A 25,096-nucleotide genomic window follows, 5' to 3' on the forward strand; every position below is an offset into this window, starting at 1 on the left:
ATGTGACAGTGATTGGGTAGCTAGATGGGTGGTTCGGCCACCCATCAATTACTTTGCCTTTTTAAAGCTTACGTGGCATCCTGATCCACATGAGTTGTTACTCCATGCTACGTGAACTGCCACGTCAGTTTATTGGCTAACATGATAAGTACCATATTGAATATCACATTATTTTGTAAGGTGAAGTAGTAAAATTTGTAGTAGTCAAAGTATTTTTCATAACTATTATACTTTCTCAAGATTGTGGTATTGGTTGTGAGGGCTGAAAGAGGTAGATTCGTTAAGTTTTACCTTGGTCAATCTATTGCAATCCTCTTTTTCAATAGACACTTGAGATTTGATGCGTATAAAATTTAGAATACTAAAGGCACGTTTGATACACATAAATAGACCAAGGAATAGAATATCTAATCATATGGAATTACTATCATGTTATATTCCCTTAAAATGAGGAATAACTATTCACCTCAAAAGGCAGGGAATGTATATTACCCCAAAAATAGAATAGCCCTCAAAATAATATCTCAAAACAAAACTATTTTCAATTTTTTACAGGCACAAAACTATTATCTTGCCTTGACAGCAGCTAGTAACCACTTATTACCGCCTGACGTAGCCTATCACCGATCACCATCCAGCTTAGTCTGCTGTCGGCAACCATATTTGGTGACCATCTACTATCATTGAATAGCATCTACCGCCATCTCTGGCGGCCATCCGTCGTCCTTGGCCACCCATTTGAAAGACGTCGAATACAAATGATTTTTAGGATATTATTTTTATAACTAAGAGTATGTTAAGAAATTTAGTTAAAATCTAATTCCATTAAAGTTATAAATTTTGGTAATTTATATATTGTTATCGAATGAATGAATATGAATAGCTATTCAGTTGCATGTTCTTGTATTCCTAGTAACACTATTATATTTTTAGGTAACATAATAGTGTTAAATATAGAGCTAACAAACAATAGGATTTTAGATGAGTCCTTGATTTTGTAGATGGTAAAAAGTAGTTAAAGATAGAATAAAAAGTAGATTTTTGATTAGTGAGATGAAGCTAAATTTCATCATAAATTGTGTATTTCTCAACAACACTTGCTTCCCATTGCTCATTCTTCGCAAGCCGCAGCCCTTTGATTCCACCTACCAACAACAACACATGCTTCCCATTGGTTTCTTCCTTATTTCCCTTCCAAATTCCAAGTAAATTGCATTCGGATATTTCTTACTTTCCCATCTCTCTCTCCCCTACGACTTCCCCACTTTAGTACCCACTTCTACGGAGAGAAAGTAACGTTCTTCCTAACTTACCCAGGTCCCATCTCTCTCTCTCTCTCTCTCTCTGTGCACGCTAAAAGCATTTGTAGAGTGAGAGAGGCATGATTTCTCTCTCTCTCTGGGCCCAAAAAGGTAATTCTTGAGAGAGAGAGAGCAAGAACCATCTTCAATTGGGGGTTTTTTTTCTCTCTCGCATAGATCACAAAGGGAGTTACTCCGGATGGAGTTCGTGGGCAGGACCGTGAAGAAAGCGTTCAAGGGCTTCGGGGTGTTCTCGGGGACCGTGAGATCGTACGACGCGTCGTCTGGGGTGTTCGAGATCGTCTACGAGGACGGCGATTCTGAGGATTTGGAGTTGTCCGAGGTGGCTTCGCTCTTGGAGGGCAACGAAGAAGCCGGCGCCGGCGAATTGGCTCAAGAGAAGCCGCGGCTCGGACGGAAGCCCAAGAAGCGGCGTCGTATCGAGCGGAAGCGCGAGATTCGAGGCAGGTCAGGTAATGTTAGCGTGAATTCGGTGACTGATGGGAAGGATTTGAATGAAAATTGTGATTTAAGTAATGGGTTTGGGGGGAATTTGACAGAAAGTGTGGGGATAGGTGGGAATTCGAATGGAAATTGTAATTTAAATGATGGGTTTGAAGGGATTTTGGAAATGGGACATGGGTTTGGGGGGAATTTGAGAGAAATTGTGGAGATTAACCGGAATTTGGATATCAATGTTGAAGAAACCCTAGAGAAGGAAGGTGGGTTTGATTTGAATACTGGGTTTAATTTAAATGAGGTGGATTTGAATGTTGGGTGTGATGCACATGTTAAGTCTGAGGAAAATTTGAGGAAAAAGGATTGTATTGATTTGAATTTGGACGTGAATGGTGATTTTGATGAGAATGGTGGAGGTGATTTGGGTTGTTCGGATTCGGGAACCAAGAAGAGGAAATGTGATTTTGATTTGAATGTGGAAGTTTATGAGGAAATTAAGGATACGGATGGTGATGGGGGAGTAGAATTTAAGGGTAGTAATTCTTCTGAGATGATTGAAGAAAGCCGAAAAAAAGAGATTGGCGATGTTGAAGAAAGATGTGAGGAAGATGGTGGCTCAAATGGGTCTTTGGAGAAAGTTAATTTAGATATCAATGATGTTATTTTGACGCAGGGTATCAGCGGGTCCCCGGGGTCTGCAGTCAGAGATGCATCTTTAGGGTTGACTGAAGGAGCTGAGAAGGAAAATAGTGCTTATAGTGGAGATTTGAAGGTCCGTGCTTCTCTTGGTGTTTTGGATGATACCTGCATTAAGGATTCTAGTTCTATGGAAGTTCAGTTGAAGGATGGTCGTTCTGAGGCTGGTACTACAGTTATTCGTGGGGACCAAGGGGACTTAGGAAGTCCATGCAAACAAGGAAGTAGCCGGAGAAAGAGAAGAAGACTATCAGATAATTTGGGATCCACCACGGAGACAGTTTTGAGGAGAAGTACTCGTAGAGGGGCTGCACAGAGTCATGTTTCGATGATGTCATGTGCTGTCAATGATCCATTGTTATCTCCTGCGGTTAGTGCAGTAACAGAGGAAATGGGGGCAGGTTCAGGCTGTGAAGGATCTAAAAGGACCCGTGTACTTCCTTCAAAGCTGCAATTTCCCCCTTCTTCGCAAAATTTGAATTTAGATGAAATTCCCGTTCTTGACCTTTTTGCGGTCTACACTTGTTTAAGATCATTTAGTACTTTATTATTTCTGAGCCCCTTTGAGTTGGAGGATTTTGTAGCAGCATTGAGGTACATGTCTCCTAGTAGACTGTTTGATTGCATTCATGTTTCTATTTTGCAAACTCTGAGGAAGCATTTGGAGTACCTTTCAAATGAAGGTTCCGAATCTGCTTCTAATTGCCTAAGGTATCCTTTTTTTCCTCGCTCTCACTATTTTCTTCTAAAGTAATTTGGTTTGGTCATGCTAGTGCTTAACATTTTCTCTGTCAAAATATTGATGCAGGAGTCTTAACTGGGATTTGTTAGACTTAATTACGTGGCCCATTTTTATGGCCGAATACCTACTGATTCATGGTTCGGGATTGAAACCTGGTTATAGTATTAGTCAGTTAAAGCTATTTAAAAGCGACTACTACAAACAGCCTGCTTCTGTAAAGGTTGAGGTACTTCGGTGTCTGTGTGATGACATGATTGAAGTGGAAGCCATAAGGTCTGAGCTTAGTAGAAGATCTTTGGCAGCTGAGCTTGACATGGTTTTCGATCGGAGTACGAACATTGAGGTTTGCAAGAAAAGGAGAGTTACAGTAGATGTTTCTGGTGGCTCTTGCTTGACTGAGGCGATCGTTGAGGATGCCTCTGACTGGAATAGTGACGAATGCTGCCTCTGTAAGATGGATGGAAGCTTAATATGCTGTGATGGTTGTCCTGCTGCATATCATTCAAGGTGTGTAGGAATTACTAGTGATCTTTTGCCAGAGGGTGACTGGTACTGCCCTGAGTGTGCAATAGACAGACATAAGCCTTGGATGAAACTGTGGAAGTCACTTCGAGGAGCAGAGCTACTGGGAATTGATCTTCATGGTCGGCTGTATTTTAGCAGCTGTGGTTACTTGTTGGTGTAAGTTTTTTCTTTATATTGTTGATATAGTTAAATTGAATATGACTGCTACTAGTCTACTACTATCACCGGTAATCATTATTATTTTATCTGATAAGCCACTTCTGTTGATATTGAATTTCCCAATCATCTTCTTAAATCCTTCTCATAAAAAGCCAACACTTAATTTTATGGGTCTCTGGTTTTATGACCATCGGAAGAGGGTAGTTTTGGTAGTGAGACCGCAAATGCAAATCATGTGGTAAAAGCATGAACATGAAACATGCAACTTTGAGACGTATGCAAAGAAATTTATTTTTGTATCCACAAGTGGTTATGATTAAGGTTTTAAGTAAGTTGTTATTTGTCGAGAACTAGTTGATTCCTTGAAAAAAAAAAATACTAATGAAGGGATAATCACTTTATCAGTCATCAGCCGTTTGAGTTTTCATTGTTTTTCAGATGCTAGGAATGTGCGGGTGTTTTTTTTTGTTCTTTTCTTTTGTTGGGTGGATTCAAACAGTAGTGGCTCGCTAATTTAGTTTTAGATTCCAAACAATTGCATGTTTTGGTCTGTAGTTAGAGTGGTGTTGACCTTTTTATTTTTTATTTTCTTGATCTTTAAGAAAAAACATGTTAATAACGGATGGAAACTCTCTTTTGAAAATCAAAATGAAGTATGTTGAACCAGGAATTTCATTTTAATTTTAAAACTTATATTTGGTTGGCTCATTTTTAAGCATTACTTTTTTTTGATAAGTAATTGAATTTCATTAAAACCAAAAGGACGCACCCGAGTAAATATGATGTATATAAAAGAAACACCTAACCAGAAAAAGAAATAAGATAAAAAAATTCCCAGAAACTAGAAATATGGAAATAATCATATGCAACCATCCAATGAAAGAGGGAGTTCAAGAAGAGGCCTTCAACTCCGCCATTGTCCTCTCTTTGCCTTCAAAGCTTTGGGCATTTTTTTTTTCTCTCGAATACACCACATCAAGCATAGTGGAATCATCTTCCAGACAACTTTACTTTTGAAGGCTACCAAACTCCCCTCTCCAACAAGCGAAGAGATCTCTCACTCGACGAGGCATGACCCATGCTAAGACGATCAAGCCAAAGATAGAGTTCTATAATGCATTTCGCAATGGAGTAAAAGATGGTAAACCCTTTTTCCACTTTTCTTACACAAACAGTACCAATCAACCCCAATGATATGCTACTTTCTTAAGTTATCCAAAGTGAGGATCTTATCTAAAGCGACCGACCAAGTGAAGAAAGCCACTCTCTAAGGGTCCTTACTCAGCCAAATACACCTCCAAAGGAAAGGAGTGCTATCACGGGGATCAAGACATTATTGAATGAGCTAACCTCAAACCGCTCTCTCTTGGAGGGGATCTAATAAAGCTTGTCTACACCATCTTGTTTCGATTTGAATGGAGTATAGTTGATCGAATAACAAAGTAAAGCCCTAGTCCATATGACCCTTTGACTCCATTAGAGCACTACCCACCCCACTGACTACCATATTTAAGGTCCAATACCAATCTCCACATGGCCTCTCTCTCATAAGCATAACGCCATAACCACTTCTCAAGAAGAGCTCGGTTGAACATGAGAAAATTTTGGACCCTCGAACCCCCCTTTAGAAAATCGGAGAACACACCTTAGACTAACTTACTAAGTGAAATTTGACTTCGTCACGCATACCTCCCACAGGAAATTTTGCCGTAATTTCTCAATTCGGTTGGTTACCCTTGCCGGGAGGGGAAACAAAGACATAAAGTAGATAGGCAAATTAGACAATGTGCTATTGATCAAGGTAATCCTACACCCTTTAGACAAGTAAAACCGCTTCCAACCAGCCAATCGACATTCAATCTTCTCAATAATGCCATTCCAAATAGATTTTGCTTTAAACGACGCACCCAAAGGAAGACCTAGGTACCATATAGGCAAAGAGGAGACCCTGCATCCCAAAATCCTAGCCAGGCCTTCAACGTTATTAGCCAATTCTGACTTAGCCAAATTAATCTTCAAACCCGAGATGGCTTCAAAGCATAAGAACAAACAACGTAAAAGACGAAGGTGATTTGGGTCGGCCCCACAAAAAAATAAAGTATCAACTGCAAAAACAAGAGATGAGAGATATCAATCACACCATCATTCCTAGTCCCCACAGAAAAGCCAAACAACAAGAGATGAGAGATAATCACACCATCATTCCCAGTCCCCACAGAGATGAGAGATATCAAACGCTCTCTCCAACCAATTGGGCTCAACCTCACCAATGGAGTCAAAAGAAAGGCTGTCCAACTGAACTGCTCAGTTATTATAAAATTGCCCAGTGTACTCATTGATTTCACCCTGGTTGGTAGAGATTGTACGTTCGACTAGCAAGGATTCGTTTAAGCATTACATGATGTGCATTTTCTTCTGCTCCTAGTAGTCAATTTTACATAAAAAAATAAAGTATTTATCTTTCACAATGAACAATTTCTTATGCCACTCTTGATCATTCTGATATATTCTTTCTTCAATATGGCTGGATTTTGAACTTGCAGGTCAGAGTCATGTGACACTGAATCCTCATTCAGTTACTACCACAGAAATGATTTGAATGCTGTTCTTGAAGTGCTGAAGGCTTCAGAAGTTTCCAATAGTGGTATATTAATGGCTATCTACAAGCACTGGGATATCTCTTTGAGCTTAAATGGAGCTAGTAATTTGGATTCGCTGAACAATTCTATATGCTCGAACATTCTTACAAAGGGACAAAACCCAGCTATTCCAATGCCCCCGGCACCATGGACATCTGCAGAAATGAATATTGTTAAGAATGATGCTGATGAATCAAGGAAAGTGGAAGAAAACTCTGTTAGTGGATGTTCTGGTCATCTTGGCTGTGAGGTTTCCATGTCTTTGAACTTATTAGATTCAATGACTGCAACTGAAAGTCCATATGTAACTTCAGAAGGATCAGCTGGAACCACGCAAATGAGTCTCGACATTCAGAATTTTCAAAATCATGGACGCCACGATTCAAATAGAGCTGCTGAGTTCTTAGGTCATTCTGAAATACCTGGAAAAATCCCATCTCTTGGAGACAGTTCTTTGTCTACCAGCATAGATGTCAGACGAGAAAATAATACGGAATCTGCAGGTCCTGGCCGTTACTCCTCTGCCATAACCTCTAGAAAAGGAGACACATCACATGTGAATGTTGGGATAGGCTACATGAACTATTACAGTTTCGCTCAAACTGCCTCATCAGTTGCGGAGGAATTAATGCGTAAATCATCAGACAAAATTGATCAAAACTCTGTAATGTTAGAGGAAGATATAGTTTCAGCACAAATGAAGGCCATTTTGAAGAAATGTGCCAAGTTTTGTTGGCCAAATATTCAGAACCTAAATGTAAATGCTCGGAAAGAGAAGTGTGGGTGGTGCTTTTCTTGTAAATATCCTACTGATGACAGAGATTGCTTGTTTATCATGCATTTGGGGCCTTTTCAGGAAGGTCTCAAAAGCGATGTGGTTGGGTTTCAATCAAAAAAGAATAGGAAAGACCATCTCATAGATGTTATATGTCATATCCTCTCCATGGAAGATCGCCTGCGCGGGTTTTTGTTGGGTCCATGGCTGAATCCACATCAGACCAAGTACTGGCATAAAAGTATTCTTAAGGCATATGATGTAGCGTCTATTAAGCATTTGTTGCTCACAGTGAGTATCTTTCCCTTTTTAACTTACTAAAAAAAAAGTATCTTTCCCTTTCCTTAAACAGTTAAACTTGGATTATGGCTATTAATCAATGTGGTTCAGCTTGTTATAAATTAGGAGATTCTGAGGTTCAGTTTGACTTAATATACACTTGTTCAAATTTACTTATAAAAAAATAAAAAAAATACACGTTCAAATTTAAATTTAGTGATAGATTTTCTAACCCAATTTTGAAAATTTCTTCAAGCTTCAGTTCCTTATCAGTTTATGATATAAACTAGGTCACTTGTACATATCCTTTTTTATGTGGGCTGCTCTTTTCTTTTGGGGTGGGAAGTTTTTTTTTTTGTTGGTTGGGGGTGGTTAATAGTTCTAGATATAATAACAGATTTGCTTTTACTGGTCCTTAGTCCTTGGCTCAGGTGGCAAGGGAGAGTGGTCGGGTGGGGTGGGGTAGGTCATAAGTTTTATTTTTTATTTAGTAAAAAAGAGATGTCTTTATTTCTTGAACGTTCCTTGCACCTAACAATTATTTTCTTTAAGTGGTTATCCAGGCCCTCGTCTGTTAATGGGGTTTGTTTATTCGTTCCTTGGTTTGAAGTGGCCCAAGATTTCAGCTTAAATGCTTCTTCTGACTTCATATAACTAGCTCACTCAGTTTCATTCTCTGATAATGTTGGGATAATTTATGTTGTTATGGAATGTCCACAGTTGGAGTCGAATTTGCATCCTCTTGCATTCTCAACTGAGTGGTCAAGACATGTGGATTCTGTTGTTACCGTGGGTTCAGCGTCTCATGTTGTGATCAGTTCATCACGTGCATCCTCAAAGCAGGGGATTGGCCGAAAAAGGGTTAGGTCTTCAGAACCTGAGTCCAATCCTTCATCAAAAGCTACTAGTGGATTGGGTATATTCTGGTGGAGGGGTGGTAAACTTTCTCGTCAGGTGTTTAATTGGAAGGTTCTGCCTTCCTCCTTGGCTTCCAAGGCTGCCAGACAAGGTCTGAATATTGTCTTCTCTTTCTTATATGCAGTTGGAGTCATAGTGTTTACAGTTAGGTCAACTGAATAATTATTCTGAATTTGTTTGAAGTTTAAAATTCTGCAGCTGGGTGTACGAAGATACCAGGCATATTATATCCTGAGAATTCAGAATATGCGAAGAGAAGTAGATACGTTGCTTGGCGAGCTGCTGTTGAGACAGCATCGAGTGTAGAGCAGCTTGCTTTCCAGGTATATCTCTCGACATTTCCAATTTGTTGTAGTAGCTGATGTTTAGGTGATGCAAAGGCTTCTTGATTTCTTTTGGGCTTTGAGGTACCTGTTGTGGCAGATAGGGGAGAGGTTCGAATCCCCATTGGGCCAAATTACCTAGTTTTATACTTTAAGAAAAAGGGTACCTGTATTTCTGCGCTTCTGCTACCACTAAAGGCAAAATCAGGGTGCTGTTTTACACATCTTACTTCGTAGTTTAGGTATTGATTGAATAATACATAAGTTTAACTTCTTGATTCCCTTTCTGTACTGGTTGCTTAAATTTGCTCTTATTTGGAACTTGAATTGCATGATTTGAGATGCTATAGACATTTGTTTTAGATCTCTCCATTTGGCAACTTTGGAAATTTTTATCTCATTGTTTTTGTTTTCCGTTTTTCAAGCAGTATTAAATGTATAAAAAGAGGAATTTAATAGGCATTTAGTTTTGAATGGAAGGGGCATTGGCCATATAACATTACAAGTATTTCCATCTGGTTACTTCATGTTTGACATGCTCTTAGAAATAAATGAAATGGGTACATATAACATACATTATTTTCTATTGAATGGATAGAAACATGTCCTGCAATTTCAAAATAGTAATGCCAATGAGCTATTTCTCCAATGGTACTTGCCCATTAGAACGAGATTTTTTTTTTTTTTTAAATAGTAACTTATACAACTTTGAATGCATATATAGCTTACCTATATATATATATATATAAATCAAATTGTAATTTAATACAGGGTATAGAATCCTTTCCTCTGCCAAGATAAGGTATAGCCAGAAGTGACGAGGGGCAGGGCTGGTCGATTACTACATGAGGGTGACATTGTCTTCACAATCTGAGTGAAGAGGAATGATGAATAATGGAGGGATTTGTATGTCGATCAACATACACCATCCTCACATCGTATTCAACCTTATATTATTAGTGGGGTTTAGCTTTTTTTAGTATGGTATGGAAATAAATTGTGCCCAATCCGAACTGAATGAGAGTGAGGATAATAAAATTGCGTCAAGCATAAGAGTCCAGCTTGGCAGCCATGTGCAGTTTAGAACCGTTAATTTGTTAGCTTTAAAGGCTTGCAGGATCTATCATTATCAAAATGATTGAGTCCATTCTTCTGTATATGTTGTAGTATTGTGGTTTTGGGGAGAAATGGAGGAAATGGATTTCATTTTTTATATCTACAGTGTGGCATTCAATTTTGGTAAATGGTAGTCCAGGTTTTTTCTTTGGGAGCACTTGGGGATTAAGGCAGGAAGGTCTCCTTTATCCAGTCCTCTTTGTTATTGTTATGGAGCCACTTAGTAGAATGTCATCACAGCAGTAGAATGGAGCGTTTATCTGGTTTCAGTGGGAACTGATGCTATTGATCAGTTGGTGATTTCTCATCTTCTTTCTGTTGATAAAAAACTTAATTTATTCACGGTGCGGATCCAAAGCAACTTCAATTCTTGAGAGGAATGCTTGATACTTTGAAGCCGTAGAGACGTCGGTGACATAATTGAGGAAGCTTATGCTTAACACGTTACACCTCTGGATAGCAGCTCATCAAAGCTTGATTGTTTCTACATTTGCATATTTTTTGAATTTATCTTCTTCTCTTTCCTCCTATTAGGGGTTCTATTTGTATATTTCTTGTGTACTAGGGTTGCGCTCCTCTACGCTTTATTTAATGATGTGAAATTACTTAAAAAAAAATATTTCTTGAGATGTGTACTTTTTGAAGCTGTTTTGGAGTTGAAGGTAAACTTAGGGAAATTTGAATTAGTACCTTTGGGCGATGTGTTGAGAGAGGAGGCATTAGCAGCTGTTCTTTGTTTCAGAGTGCCTTGTTTTCCTTTCAAATACCTGGGACTACTCTAGTTCATTTAAATCGAGGCAGATTGGGGACGGGGACAGGGGGGGTAGAAAGTTGCTTGTTTTTAATCAAGATTTACTTGGCAAATGGTTGTGGTATTATGCGAAAGAAGAGGGATAATCTATGGATGAGGATAGTGGGTAATGGGATTTCTTGGGAAGGATGATGTTCTGATGCAGTAAAAGGTCCTTACAGAGTTAGTATATTGAATTAGGCGCGGTTTTGGGAACTTTTCCATTCAAGGTAGGGGATGTCACCAAATTCAGTTTTGGCATGATCTGTGTGGTGATGCTTTGTTAAAAGACGCATTTCCTGAAAAATTTCAAATTGCTTGGAATAAAGATGCAATGGTGACAAAGTATATGGACTGGTCTGATGGTAGTTTACATTGGAACACAAGATTTCTCAAGAGCGGTTCGAGATTGGGAATTTGAATCCTTGGTCTTGTTTCTTGAAGTACTTTGCTCTACCAAGGTTGGTCAGAAGGGTAAGGATAAAATGATTTGGACTCCTTTAACTCCACCACCCGTTGGAGGCATTACCCACTCTTATTCTGAAAAGACAGAAAATCGAAGCCCGCAAGTGTATAGCTACTTCGCAATCGAACAACAGTTGTTCAATGGATTCTCCGCTCTTCTTACACATACAACACTAATCCATTACTATGACTTACCTTTTTCTTAGATTATCCAGGGTCAAGATTTTCCCTAATGTAATTGTCTATACAAAGAAAGCCACCCTTGAAGGCGCTTTACTTCTCCAAGTGCACTTCCAAGGGAAAGAAAAGCTAGTGAGGGGACTAAGCACCTGATAAAAAGATCTAACCTCGAATATACGCCTTTTGAAGTGGGTCCAACAAATCCTATCCTCGCCTTCTCGTCTCAACCTAATAGAGTACTAGAGGACTAGATGTCAAAGAAAGAGGTAACCTACTCCATCTCCCAATCATGCACGACTTTGATGAATGTAAAACACTATTGACAGGTGTCATTCGAAAACTGCATATGGTCCGCAACCAAGGCCTTCTTAGAACGAGCTATGCCAAACAACACCTGGAAGGCTTCCTTCAAGGTCATTTCTCCAAACCACATGTCGTACCAAAACCGGATCCTAGACCCGTCTACCACCTCAAATCTCACAAATCTGGAGAAATCGCTCCACCCTCTCCTAATGTTTTTCCATACCCCCACCCTGTAGGACCCATGCACCGAATTGGAGTACCACCCACCCCACAAGCTTTGGCATTTAGCTTCCACCACCACTCTTCACAATGCCTCCCTTTCTGTGTTGCCAATTAGTTTGGATGGAAAAAGGAATGGAATTAATCAATTGACTTTTTTTTTTTTTTTTTTTTTTAAACGTAAAGACAAGTCAAGTAAAATTTTATTCTTCCTCGTCTTCAAATATTCGTTCTAATACTAGATCTAATGAGTTCAAACTAAAAAAAAAGGTGGGGGGGGGGGGGGGGAACAAGTCGGAGAATCTGCCTGACTCCTAACCCCAAACCTTCTGAAGACTGCGAAGTACAATTCTTGGACCAACTGACTAAATAGAAATTGAACTTGTCATCGACTCCTCCCCACAAGAAATCCCTCTAAATTTTCTCGATTCGGTTAGCAACTCCAACTGGGATGGGGAAAAGGGACATAAAGTAAGAGCTTGTTTGGGATTGTGTTATAAAGGTTAAAAAGTACTTTTGCTCTTTTAGTACCTAAGAAGTTGTGCCAAACAAAAAGCTGGTCTGTTTGGTAAAAAATTTCAGAAGTACTTTGACTTTTTAACTAAAAATGGCCAAAACGCACTTTTGAGAAAAGCTTAAAAATGAACTTTTTTTTTTTTTTAAAAGTTCTATTTTCTTACACAATCCCAAACGGGCTCTAAAGTAGGCAAATTGGAAATAGTGCTTTTGATAAGTGTGATCTTACCACCCTTTGACAAATAAAGCCTCTTCCACCACATGCGAAACGATGTTTCATCTTTTCAATAACACCATTCCATCTGTCTGAAACTTATTGCCTATAAAAAAAAAAAAGATTTAATGGTTAACTCATTGTTTCTTATCATTAGCTTGTCCTGCCTAGAAAATACTGTTTTTACATGTATTTTCTTTTCAATTTGAAAGTAGGGGTGGCCATTCGGATTCGTGTTGTATTGAGTCATATGTATTTAAATGGTTCAACCCAAACTCGAACTCGACCCATTTACATAAACAAGTAAAACTCCTCAACACTGACATGACCAATTTAAATAAACGGGTGACCCAACCCGACTCACAAAACTCATTTAATTAACAGATCGTATTGGACTTGACCGAATAAGACTTGTTTTAACCCATTTTAGCCTGTTTAATTTGTTAAGTTGACCCAATCAACACAATTTCATATTTTATAAGCATAAATTATATCAATTATACACATTAACAACTAGATTCATGACAAACTCAATTTGATAATTTTTTTTTTTTTTTTTGATAAGTAATAAACTGACTTTATTAAAAGCGTCAGACGTCCCGTAGTACACCGGCAGTATAGAAGAGAAAACGCAAAGCTGGAAATCGAAAAAAAAAAGCCCAAAAAAAGAAAGAAAGAAGCCCACCAAACAAACCCACGAGAACTTAAACCTACAAGAACAAAGAACCCCAACCCAACCCTCAAGGAACACAAAAGAAACCCACCCAAAAACCCACAGGAACCAACACCCTAAAACACAACACCCGTAGTCCACAAACAACCTACAAACTACAGAACCTGAGCCTTTCCTCTTCTACTCTGATAATTATTATCCACAACCATAAATAATAAATATAAACCAACTGTTTAGTGCATATCCAATCAAAATAAGATTACAGTCCAATAAAGTTCAGCTAAATAAACAAACAAAGAGCAATAAAAAAAGAAAGGATTACATTCCAACAAACGACAAGATAAAGCCTTCTCACCATGCATTAGCATTAGTTGTGAACAAAATTGAAAGTAGATAGAGTTGAAGGGTTGGGCGGAAGACTCCGAACGATGGTGGTGGTGGTGGTGGCAATCGTGGTAGTTGTAGTCGATGGCAAAGACGAAGGTGAGAGTAAGAGTCTGCGAGAGAGAACTGAAAGTCTGAAAGCAGAGTGGCGAGAATAAAAGGGTTTTAAGTGATCTTAGGGTTTTTAACTTTTTAGAGTAAAAATATACTTTTATTATATGAGTTATGCTATTACGGGTTATGCGGGTTGACATGCATTTGACCCGTTTATTAATCACGTCTAATCGGACTGACCTATTTTAACCCGAATCCTATCACACTAAACCCTAACCCTCTAATTGCGTGTTGGATTCGCTGGTCGTGTCAAACATTGCTAGCTCTATTTGAAAGTCAAGTAATTAGTTTGATTATTGAGGAAAGCTTTCATGCACAAAATATACAAGGTATACTAGGATATATAAAAGAATATATGGAAAGTTAGGAAGATAAAATGATGAATGGCAGAAAGCAGCTAGCTTAATGAATATTAATGAGTGACCTCAATTTTACTGTTAGTAAATGTAACTATTGTTATCTATGATGTTATTTTGTTAATTTTATTTTTCATATATACTTTTATTTTTTGTATATATTTTCTTTTATATGATAATTTATGATTGGCCCAACCTCAGTAATTGCCTGGCCAAATGTTTTTTTTTTTTTAAGATTTCCCAGATGTGTTAATGAACTACCTATATTCTGAAGTTCTCAGTCCACTAATTCATGCCATGTTTACAGGTCAGAGATCTTGATTCAAATATTAAGTGGGATGACATTGAAAACACACATGCTCTCCCTGCATTGGACAAGGAATCTAGAAAATCAATCAGATTATTTAAGAAAGTTATTATCCGCAGGAAGTGCACTGAAGGGGAAGTGGTAAAATATCTTCTTGATTTTGGCAAGAGAAGAGTTCTCCCTGACATTGTTAAAAGACATGGGTCCCGGGTGGAAGAATCCTCTAGTGAAAGGAAGAAATATTGGTTGGTGGAATCTTATGTTCCTTTGCATCTCCTAAAAAATTTTGAGGAGAGAAGAGTTGCCCGCAAATCTAATGGGATGAAATCTGGGAAACTTCTTGAGGTTGGTAGAGTAAAAAAGAGGTCCTCCCGGAAAATGGGATTTTCATATTTGTTCTCAAAAGCAGAAAGATCTGAGTATCATCAGTGTGGGCACTGCAATAAAGATGTCCTGATCAGGTATAGATATTCATTGCATTGCATGTATTTATCTTCTTATGCCTATGAATTGCCTGTCACCTTTTAGTATATTTCAAATGGATTTTGTTGTCTGCAAACTTGATTGAGTATTAAGTTCTAAAATTAGTGAAGTTGATGACATTAGCTTTCCTTTCTCTACACTTGATGATTCTGAATTTGAATCCCTGTTGTCAAGTTATTACCCCCATATATTATTTAATTTTCAGATACAAGTATTAGAAAGAATGGGAAAATGTTTTCATATCTTATTTTAAATATGAGGATTTATAAGTTCTGTTAATAGTTGTTAAGTTTTTTACAATAACAATTGAAAAGCTAAAATAAGATATTTCATTAGATTTTTAAGTATTAAAAAAACTGTTAATGGATATGTAGTAAATGCATATTTAAAAAAAAAAAAATCTTTTTTTTTTTTTTTTTGATAATATCCTTATAACTAGTCTTAAGGTTATTAAATGGGAAGGTTTCTATTTACTACAATACTTGGGAGTTGCAGGATGCTCATTAATTAACTAGTAGAAGTATTTTAAGTTAAAATCTTTCAGAAAGTTGAATAGATTCCACTCTTGCTTGAAGACACTAAGGAGAAATAGAAAAGCTACATGCATCCAAATGTTTTTTTTTTAATGGATAATAATTTATTGAAATAAAAGGGCAGAGCCCTCGTACACAGATTGTAGACAAGAGAGCCAATCACCTTATAGGCTTCTACAATCTAAACAATTAATCAGATCTACCATATTCGATGAGGAAAAGTTAGGAACATATACAATAGCGTCATCCAAAAGATATCTCGGAAAATAGGATTTTAGAGAAAGTACGTTGGACTCCCAGTCCACAAGGAGGCGCTGATTCTTTTCTCTCCAAATACTTCATATTAAGAAAGCATGAATGACTTTCCAAATTGCGTCTTTGGGATGTCCCCACCCATGGATATTCCAACAATAAAGCAACTCTAGGATGTTGCTAGGTATCGCCCGTGAAACCCCAAAGAAGTTGAGAACCAAGTGCTAGAGATCACTAGTGTATTCGCAATGGATGAGAAGGTGATTTACTTACAATCTTCTCATTCTTTTTGCACATGTAACACTAGTTAACAAGAGAGAAACACCCCCCCCCCCCCCCCCCCCCCCCTTTCTAAGATTGTCAACCATGAGGATTCTAGCCTTTATTGTTGTCCATAAGAAGAAATCAATGCGAGGAGGGGCCTTAACCTTCCAAATACTTTTTCTAGGTGAACGAACAAGGCCATCGAGCTTCCTCTTAACTCCAATCCCTTATTTGGATCTCATACTTCTCAACAATCACTTGTCTCCATAAAGAATTCTCCTCTTGCCCGAGTCTCCATATCCATTTACCAAGATGAGCTTTGTTGAACAACATGAGAATTTTTTACTCCCAACCCTCCTTTAGGGACTAGGGAGCAAATAGTCTTCCAATTCACTAGATGAAACTTCGACTCACCGCCTGGACCATCCCGAAGAAAGCTTCTTTGAAGGCACTCCAATCTCCTAATAATGTCTGTTGGTAATGGGAAGAGGGATAAGAAGGACGTAAGTAGATTGGATAACATACTCTTAATGAGAGTAAGTCGCCTTCCCTTGGACAGGTAGATCTTCTTCCAACTAGTCAACTTTTTTTTTTTTCCATTTTCTCGACTACCCTATTCCAAATAGCTTTTGATTTAAAGGGAGCACCTAAAGGAAGACCCAAGTATTTTGGGGGAAGAGGAGATGCTACAACTGAGAATATCAGCCAGCTCTTCCTTATGCGGAACCTCCCCTACTGCGACTAGCTTAAATTTTTGGAGGTTGACCTTCAATCCCGAAATGGCCTCGAAACACAGTAGAATGTGACCCAAGTTATAAATTTGATCGTTGTTTGTATCACACATAATAAGTGTATCATTTGTGAACAGAAGGTGGGATATTTCTATGGGGCAACATTATGGATGTCCACTCGGAATCTTGATAAATAACCCCCAAGCATTGTGGGAAAGAAACAATAGGAGTTTTGAAGACTTAGAAAGATCCTTAGAAGAGATCCTTTCTTTGTTCTATCAGTCTTTGTGTTGTTGGACTTCGGCTTATGTCCATCCTTTGTATATTTCTTTTTCTGACTTCCTCACTCGCTTTTCTGTTTCTAGATAGGTGTTTTCCCTGTATACTACCAATGTACTAAGGGGCGCTTTATGCTTTTTATATAAAATTGATTTCTTACCTATCAAAAAAATAAATAAATAACCCCCAAGCATTGCTCTGAGAAACATTTTACTGAGAGCGTCCATGACAATTACAAAGAGAAGGGGTGATAGAGGGTCCCCTTGGCGAAGGCCCAAGAACTACCAGATGTTTAGTTCCAAAAAGATAATTTTTTTTAAAAAAAAAAAAAAAAAAAAAATTGTCCTTGCACATCTATTTTTTAATCGCCCTCATGCCCCTGTGCCCTTGGACCAAGTAGATAAATTAGTCAGAAACCTGAGCTGTGCTTCCTGATCTCTTTGTAGGATTATTCATTTCAACTTTTATTTTCCTTGATAGCCTATGTTTTTCCTTAAAGATATGTGAGGGGACCTTACTGTTAAAGGTTGGTTGTTCAAGCCACCCAATTGCTATGTTGTGGTTAACAGGTAATATTAAGTGTAAAGGAATGAACTTTTTTTCTTTTTTTCTTTTTTTTTATTTTATTTTATTTTATTTTTAATGGAAAACACAAAACAAAAGCAGTGGGAGTGAACAAACATCTTAATTTACTAATGGTTTTGGCCAAGCAAACTTTTAGTTGCTGCTGAGTCTAACTCAATGATGCTTTGACATGGGTAATCATTGTTCCCATTCTTAGAACTTTTGAAATCTTTGTAGGGCTGAAAATATAGTAATACAGTGGTTTGACTACATGACCTATACAACATTTTATACCACCATTATAAGCTTGAGTGCCTCGTGTCAATATTGGTTAGAAAAATGACCAATTCTACTACCTTGATATGCTTTCCTTCTTTTAATTTCTCTTCTTTGTTTCCCATTGTGTGAAACTAATTTATGACACTTGAACTCGATTGCACTCTCATAAGGTTGTCCTGAATACTCGTGGAATTATCCTTTTTTATAATCTCCAGATGTCAACACTTTTGGCCTTTGTCTTATATGGCCAAAGTGTGGTCCTGTAATGTCTCATGCAGGTTGGCTGGCATTAGGTATTATGGTATAGGCAAATGAAAGGACAAAGTAGGTTAGAGGATGTTCTGTTGATATTTTGAGGTTACTATTGAACAAAATAGGATGAATTTGAAATTGACATAGTCTAGTGATAATTTGAGAATTGAGAATTATGTTAGAATATCTGCTCGAGGCATTCTGATGTTACTAGTATCATTGTTAAAGGCTAAACTATGCTGATATTTTCTTGCCTTGTTAAAATTTTTTTCACTCCCATCTTAATTGTCATCTTATTGACTTTATTTCCTTTTCTTTCCCTTTTATTCATAATTTACATATTTTTAATATTGGCAGGGACGCTGTGAGCTGCCAGTACTGCAAAGGTTAGTTTTCGACTTCTCATAAGGCTTTTTCCTTTTGTGCTTAATTCTTGTCTTGAAGTTTGTAAACAATTTATAGTGAATATAAGTTGTTTTTCTATTATTTTTTGAAATTTTTTATTCTTTCATTTTAGATTTGTTTGGGTAGCTCGATCGGTTAGGGACCACGCCTCATAAAACGGAGGTCACTAGTTCGAATCTTCCCTTTCCCCTTTCCCCTTTCCTTGGGGGACAAAAAATTACTTATATAAAAAAAAAATTGTATTTGTTTCTTCCATTTTTTTTGCAAAATAAGTAAATACAGAGGTAAATTTTGAGGTTGTATGGTAAAGGATTGTTAGTTTAGTTGCTTCAAGGTTGATGTTTGTCATGGAGTTTCTTGCTTCTGTTTAGGCTTGATGCCTGATTATCATCATATTTCAGGATTTTTTCATAAAAGGCATGTCAAGAAGTCTGATGGGGCCATCACTGCTCAATATACATATACATGCCACCGATGCCAGGATGGGTTGCGTGCCAAGATTGATGCAAAAAGATGGAAAACTGACACAAAGCGAGGGAAAGTACAGTCACAGAAGCGTAAAAAAGCCTCCAAAGATTGCAGGCCAGTTCAACTAAAACGTGGTAAAAAAGCCTCAAAGGGTGGACAAATACAATCAAAAAACAATAAAAAAGCTCCACCTGCTGTGCCTCTACGTCGTTCGCCTAGGAAAGCTAAATGCTTGTCACTGCAAAATAAAAAGCCTGGAGGACGCAAGAAAGTGAAGCAGAAAAAATCGAAAAAGACGATGTATAAGAAACCAAAGAGACGCACTTCTTGGCAGAAGAAGAGAACACAAGTTTACCACAGTTACTGGCTTAATGGTCTTCTGTTCTCCGGAAAGCCTAATGATGAAAGAGTGATGCATTTTAGGGAGAAAAATATCCTTGCCTCGTCTGAGAAATTGTATGTAAATCTTGATCAGCCCAAATGCCGTCTTTGTGGTGAAGCGGGTTGTGCATCTACATTAAGTAATATTGCTTGTGAAATATGTGGAGGTACTTCGCTTTTTTCTGTTCTTTTATTTGGTAACTCTTTCATCTTTTAGTTTTATATGTAGTCATTTGGTGCTGATTAGGGTCATAATGGTGGTTGAAGCATCGTATCCTTCTGCTTTTACCTTTTTAATAACATCGTTTTTTACTGCCTTGTTGAATTCCTTAGTATATAGTATATACATTTCATTATATTTCTTCACTTGTCTTATTATGCAGAGTGGTTTCATGGAGATGCTTTTGGACTCAATCCAGGGAACATCGATAAGCTTATTGGATTTAGGTGCCATGTATGTCGCAAAAGAGACCCTCCTATCTGCCCCCATGTGCTAACTGTGAAAAGTGGAGTGTCCCAGTTGGTTGTTGAGACACAAAGTAATGCTGTGGTTGAATGTAATGATGAAGTATCTAACGCTGTCCCACCATTGAGCGAGGTATACTTGGAATAATTTGGCTCTAATACCTGCACCAAGTTTTTATGTGTTTTTTTTTAGGAGGACCAGTTATTAGTCCATAGATTTTTAATCTCTTGGAGGATCAGTTCCTTTTTTTTTTTTTTTTCGGAAGGGGGGGGGGGGGGGGGTGGTTTATTATCTTTGGCCCTTCACAAACTGTTACTACAAAACCCAAGGCAACCATCTATCCTCCTAGGAGCTACCTCCCCAACTATGTGCCCCATTTTTTAACCTCCTGTAGGAACCCAACTAGGTTTGTGGATATTCTGTGTGCATTAAAAATTAATCAAAGTAATCCATCAATTCTTCACATTCTGCTTTGATTTTGATACCTCTGAATTAATTGATGTTTTGTGTTGCATAGGATTTGGGAAGTAGAAATTCAGGTCTTTTACATGTCACTTAGCTATTTGGGTTTTATGTGTTCTATTGATCGAGTTTTATGCGTTCAGCGGTTCATAGATTTCTGCTTGATATTGACAAAATAAGCTCTCTTCTTTGAAAGTGTCTTTTGGTTTGAAAAAAAAAAAAAGGCTCTTTTTGGGTAATTTTTAAATAATCGACTAAATCTTGTGGGGCTTGTGGCGTGAGAGAAATTCTAGGCTTTTTGAGGATGTGGAGGTACAAGTTGGGGCTCTTTGTAGAAAAGTGCTTAATATGTTATATCTTTGGGTGTCGGTGCATAGCTTGGGTAGTATGCCATACGTAGATTTTTTACATTCTTGTTCGTTTCAGTCTTCTTTTTAGGGGCTCCTTTGTATACTTCCTGTGTACTAGGGTTGCGCCCCTTTGCGCTTCTTAATGAATTCTTACTTATAAAAAAAAAAAAATAATAATCGACTAAAATTCTCTTCTATGATATGGGACAAATATGATAGGAAGCAATTAGGTTTTTTTAAAAAAAATAAAATAAAATAAAATTCTTGACTTTGTGGGAAATTAGTAAATAGTTATCTATTGTTTTTAACTTTTTATGTAGATAATGTGTGATTTGATTACCTATTGTTGCAGATTACGTGCAATTGAAATCCCTTGGCATTTGAGGGTGAATACTTCAGTACTGTTGGGGTCTGATCCATTTCTTTTCTTATAAAGAGGATGATTATTATTTGTCAAGAACCCATTGGGTTAAAAAGTGAAGGAATTGATAATTGTGAGTGGGTTTAAGAGGTTTCAACTACAGGATAAGCAGAGAACTTCGACTAAGAAGAAAAACTCTTTGGTTTAGGAAAAGAAAGATCGAATATGCTAGCGGGCAAAGCCAGTATAACCAAAGTAGAGGGTTGCGGCACCGAAGCACTATACTGAGAACCATTCCAAGAAGGAAAGGAATGTTCGGTAGCAAGGAAGGAGAGGTATAGCTAATCCCTTGAAAAAAGTTCTTGGTCTTCACAAGACATTAAAATATTTACCACAAGACTATCTTTGACTCCTTACAGGTTTTCAGTAATCTCAGAAGAGAGCAATCTATGATCGTTGAGGCGAAGATGCTGGGTATCCTGTCAGGTCCTAAGTTCTTCCTGCTGGAGATTGCCCAACAGTGTTAAATTCAATCATAGAACCTTTTTCACATTCTTTATCATGTGGTACAGGTTGTGGTAACTGGTAAGATACTGACTTATAGGGGTGACTTGGTTTAGTTTTTATTTACATTTGGGACTAACAATTGATAGGAAAAGAAATTGCGATTTAAGGCAAGACTAGATGGAAAAACCAAAAAAAAAAAAAACAAAAAAAAACAAAATTAGTTCATTTCTGGGGGGATGTTAGACATTGTAGAACAAATACTCAGATATTCTTGCGACATTAGTCATGATAGTGCCAGTTTAGATTATTCATATATTTGAGTGTAAAATGATTATTCTCAAGAGAATGAAGCCTGTCTTCCTAGTTTGTTCAAAGATCTTCATTTTCAGACGGGGACATGAGGATGGTAGTCGTAATCTTAGTATCTCTCTCTCGGAAAGATCTCTTGTAGTTTTTTCAACAGTTCAGATTTAATTCATCGGACTCTCTCTATGATAGTTGTAATTTTGTTGTTAGGTGTATCAGAAGGAAATAGAGGAAAACCCCCTCCCCACACCTTTTTCTTCTTTCTCCCTTACATGAAGAAATAAAGAGTTGGAGGAAGGAAAGAATGTGTACACAGGGCTGGCTTGTTCTGCCTTGTATGATACAATGCCTTCTTACCATGCTTGATGTCAAGCTGGTTTACATTTGAGGTCTGATGTGTAGGCCTGACTTTGAAAACGGAGGTCATCAAGATCTTCCTCAAAAGGGTTATTTACCAGTGAGAACAAAATAAAGAAGAGAAATGAAGTCCCATCTCTTTGTAGGAGTAATGAAAAGAAATTTATGTTTGGAACTGTCAATGCTGATCTGACATTGCACTGATCCAGACTATTATATATTTTACGAATGAGTAATGTTAGAAACTACATTTTTGTCACATTAGTATTTTACAATACTGACATGGCAGTCTGAACTGATGTTTGGATTTATTTATTTATTTGTTTTTCTTATAAAGGTTGATTGAAACTGCCATGTTAGCATTGTGAGATAGTTGTAAGATAAAAATGTAGTTTTTAGTATTATTCTTTACAAATGTGCATATGTGATTGGGACAAGATCCCCTAAAATTCTTTGACCGAATTTCAAGGAATTTTAGGGGATTCTTGATCCAAGATCAGGATTCCTTACAACTTCGTAGAGTGGGGTTGCAGGACTAGATGAAGATTTTTAGCAACTTTGTTGTTTGGATGGTTAGCAAAACTGATAATAAATGTGAGTGCCCTTATGAGAACTTAACCAAACAAAGCATGCCCTCCTTACTCTGGTAGGTGGGCCTCATAGAGCTCTTTTATATTTGCTAGCAATCCGGACAATAAATTGCTTGAGATTCGGATTGTGCAGGACTCACCTATTTCGGGCAAGTAGACCTTTCATCTCGGGCTACACGGGATAGGCCCAGGTTGGCCTTGCAGCTTTCATTGTGGGATTTTCTAAATTGCATGTAATTTGGACAGTGAAATTGTTAATAATCCTTATATGTGTATAACCGATGGAGAGATTTCTTTATGTTTGTATCAGCGGAGAGTTGTGGCCGCTTTTATTGGACTAGGTTTAGCTGAAAAAAAAAAAAAGGTATAGTATGTATGCTTCAGTTTTTTCAATAGCCAATATTTAGTTTCAAATTTTATATAAGAAAGAAAGTGAAATTAATTTGAGCTGTTTTTCAGGGCAACTAAGCCAAATCCGTTTTTGTTTGGATTCTAAGGAAGAGAGGTTCAATAGCTCAACAAAAATAAAGAACTTGAAAAGCAGTGGCAATTCGTCAGAAATCAAATAGCAATACATCACAAAAATCGAAGTCAATGGTGATTTATGATATATCCATTTGATTATAATATTATATAAATTTGGGAAATATATGTGTAAATTCATTAAAAAAAAAAAAAAGGAGTAAATGAAGGAATGTAAAAACAAATTGAAGCTCAATAAAGATTAATATTATTTTTCACCACATTTTACACCGGTTGATACTGGTTGACTAAGTGTTTTTTAAGTGGCTTTTTATATAAGAAACTTAAAAGATAATTAAAAAAAAAAATACTTAAAACACTTCATGTTAACCCATGTGAAATGAGTATTATAAATGGATATGAATAGTAGCATTACTTTTCAAGAAACTTTAATTTGAACATACAATCTATAATATTACAAGCATCCGGTATGTGATGTCACTTTCTTTCTTTTTTATCTATTGACTGTGCATTCTTTTAATTTTAATGAAATTGAGAGGATTTAGTTCATAGATCATATTAGATTTTATAGATTTAATGTTGTGTGTGTGTGTATATATATATATATATGTCGTCTAAAATTTTAAATGACGTAGTACTATGCACATCGTTAAGTGCAACAAAATAAAATATAGATCATAAAATAGATTTTCTCTATTTTATTTCTTGATCCAAAAGTACTAGGAAATATTAATAATTATTCTTAATTTTTTTTAGTTATTTGATAGATATTATTGCTATATTTGTTTTCACTTTTTTATTCATTACATCGGATTTTATGTTTCCCAAATTTTTCAAAAATTTAATTCCTAAATGATGTGTCACCGTTCCATCTTTGTAATATGAATATTTTTTTTTTTTGAATGAACTCATATGATGCTTTTGAATAGTGAAAAGAAAATGAATCTCTCTTCTTCTTCTTTTTTTTTTTTTTTTTTTTTTTTTTTTTTTTTTATTTTAGTCTAAGAAAATAATTACCACTCAACACTTTTTGAAACCGAAGATAAATGACACATTCCCACTTTCACTCCCACATTTTTAAGTGTACAATTCCTAACGATGACGTGGCAGTGAAAATTACTATTGTATTCAAAATTTAATACTGGTCAATTCAAAATCTAATTATGATTTTACTGCCACATTAGAAAGTGTGTGAGTGGGAGTGCAGAGCCAACTCATTGCTTAGGCAAATTAAGCTATTGCCTAAGGGCCCAAATCGCAATATTATAATTAAGTTTCTTTTTATAAAAAATTAAAAATTTAAAAAAAAAAAAAAAAAAAAAAAAAAAACCCTTGAAGGTCCCAATTATGACAAAAGTTAGTCAATGATATTTAATTAAGACCCTAATGGGAAGTGATACATGCAATACAAGTGCACTATAAGTCCACAACTTTAAAGCATATTAGGGTAAGACTCACACATGTGAGTTTCCTCAATGTGCCTTAGAGTTGTGTACTTGTAGTGCACTTGTTGTAATTCTAGCATTTCCAATAATGTTTTAAATAAGGAAAATGACTCTTGCACAATAGTTGCACAACTGTTGTGCAAGGTCTTAGAGATATAAGATGGGCCCCATGTGGTGGGTTCCACCACATAGATTTTAAATAGGACCCACCTCATGAGAAATGATCCCTACACTCATTTCTCACAACAGCCCTACAACAAGCTGACGTGGCTGGTAATATTTTATTATTTTTTTATAAAAAGAAAAGAAAAAAATAATAAAATATTACCAGCCACGTCAGCTTGTTGTGGGGCTGTTATGAAAAATGAGTGTAGAGATCATTTCTCCCCACCTCATATCTCTAAAGTTGTGCAAACATTATTGTT

The 25,096-nt window shown here is 36.9% G+C and overlaps 1 protein-coding gene across 1 annotated transcript; it reads left to right on the plus strand.

Moving 5' to 3' along the window:
• Window positions 1-1,143: 1,143 nt before the first annotated feature.
• Window positions 1,144-21,856, plus strand: LOC133878027 (DDT domain-containing protein PTM). The gene is made up of 11 exons (XM_062316506.1): window positions 1,144-3,167; window positions 3,265-3,879; window positions 6,426-7,587; window positions 8,296-8,584; window positions 8,692-8,816; window positions 14,454-14,914; window positions 18,448-18,476; window positions 18,897-19,511; window positions 19,728-19,942; window positions 20,975-21,318; window positions 21,403-21,856. The coding sequence occupies exons 1-10, from the start codon at window positions 1,501-1,503 to the stop codon at window positions 20,987-20,989; spliced, it is 5,193 nt and encodes a 1,730-aa protein (XP_062172490.1). The 5' UTR covers window positions 1,144-1,500; the 3' UTR covers window positions 20,990-21,318; window positions 21,403-21,856.
• The last annotated feature ends 3,240 nt before the right edge of the window (window positions 21,857-25,096 follow it).

The sequence above is a fragment of the Alnus glutinosa genome, chromosome 9 (genome assembly GCF_958979055.1).
Source record: "Alnus glutinosa chromosome 9, dhAlnGlut1.1, whole genome shotgun sequence".
NCBI classification, from domain to species: Eukaryota; Viridiplantae; Streptophyta; class Magnoliopsida; order Fagales; family Betulaceae; genus Alnus; species Alnus glutinosa.

Bases quoted from the DNA above. Each gene is read 5' to 3' on its own strand.
- LOC133878027 (XM_062316506.1), top strand. From the start codon at position 1,501: ATGGAGTTCGTGGGCAGGACCGTGAAGAAAGCGTTCAAGGGCTTCGGG. The intron at 3,168-3,264 runs GTATCCTTTTTT...ATATTGATGCAG, and splicing joins TCTGCTTCTAATTGCCTAAG to GAGTCTTAACTGGGATTTGT. The intron at 8,817-14,453 runs GTATATCTCTCG...CCATGTTTACAG, and splicing joins TAGAGCAGCTTGCTTTCCAG to GTCAGAGATCTTGATTCAAA.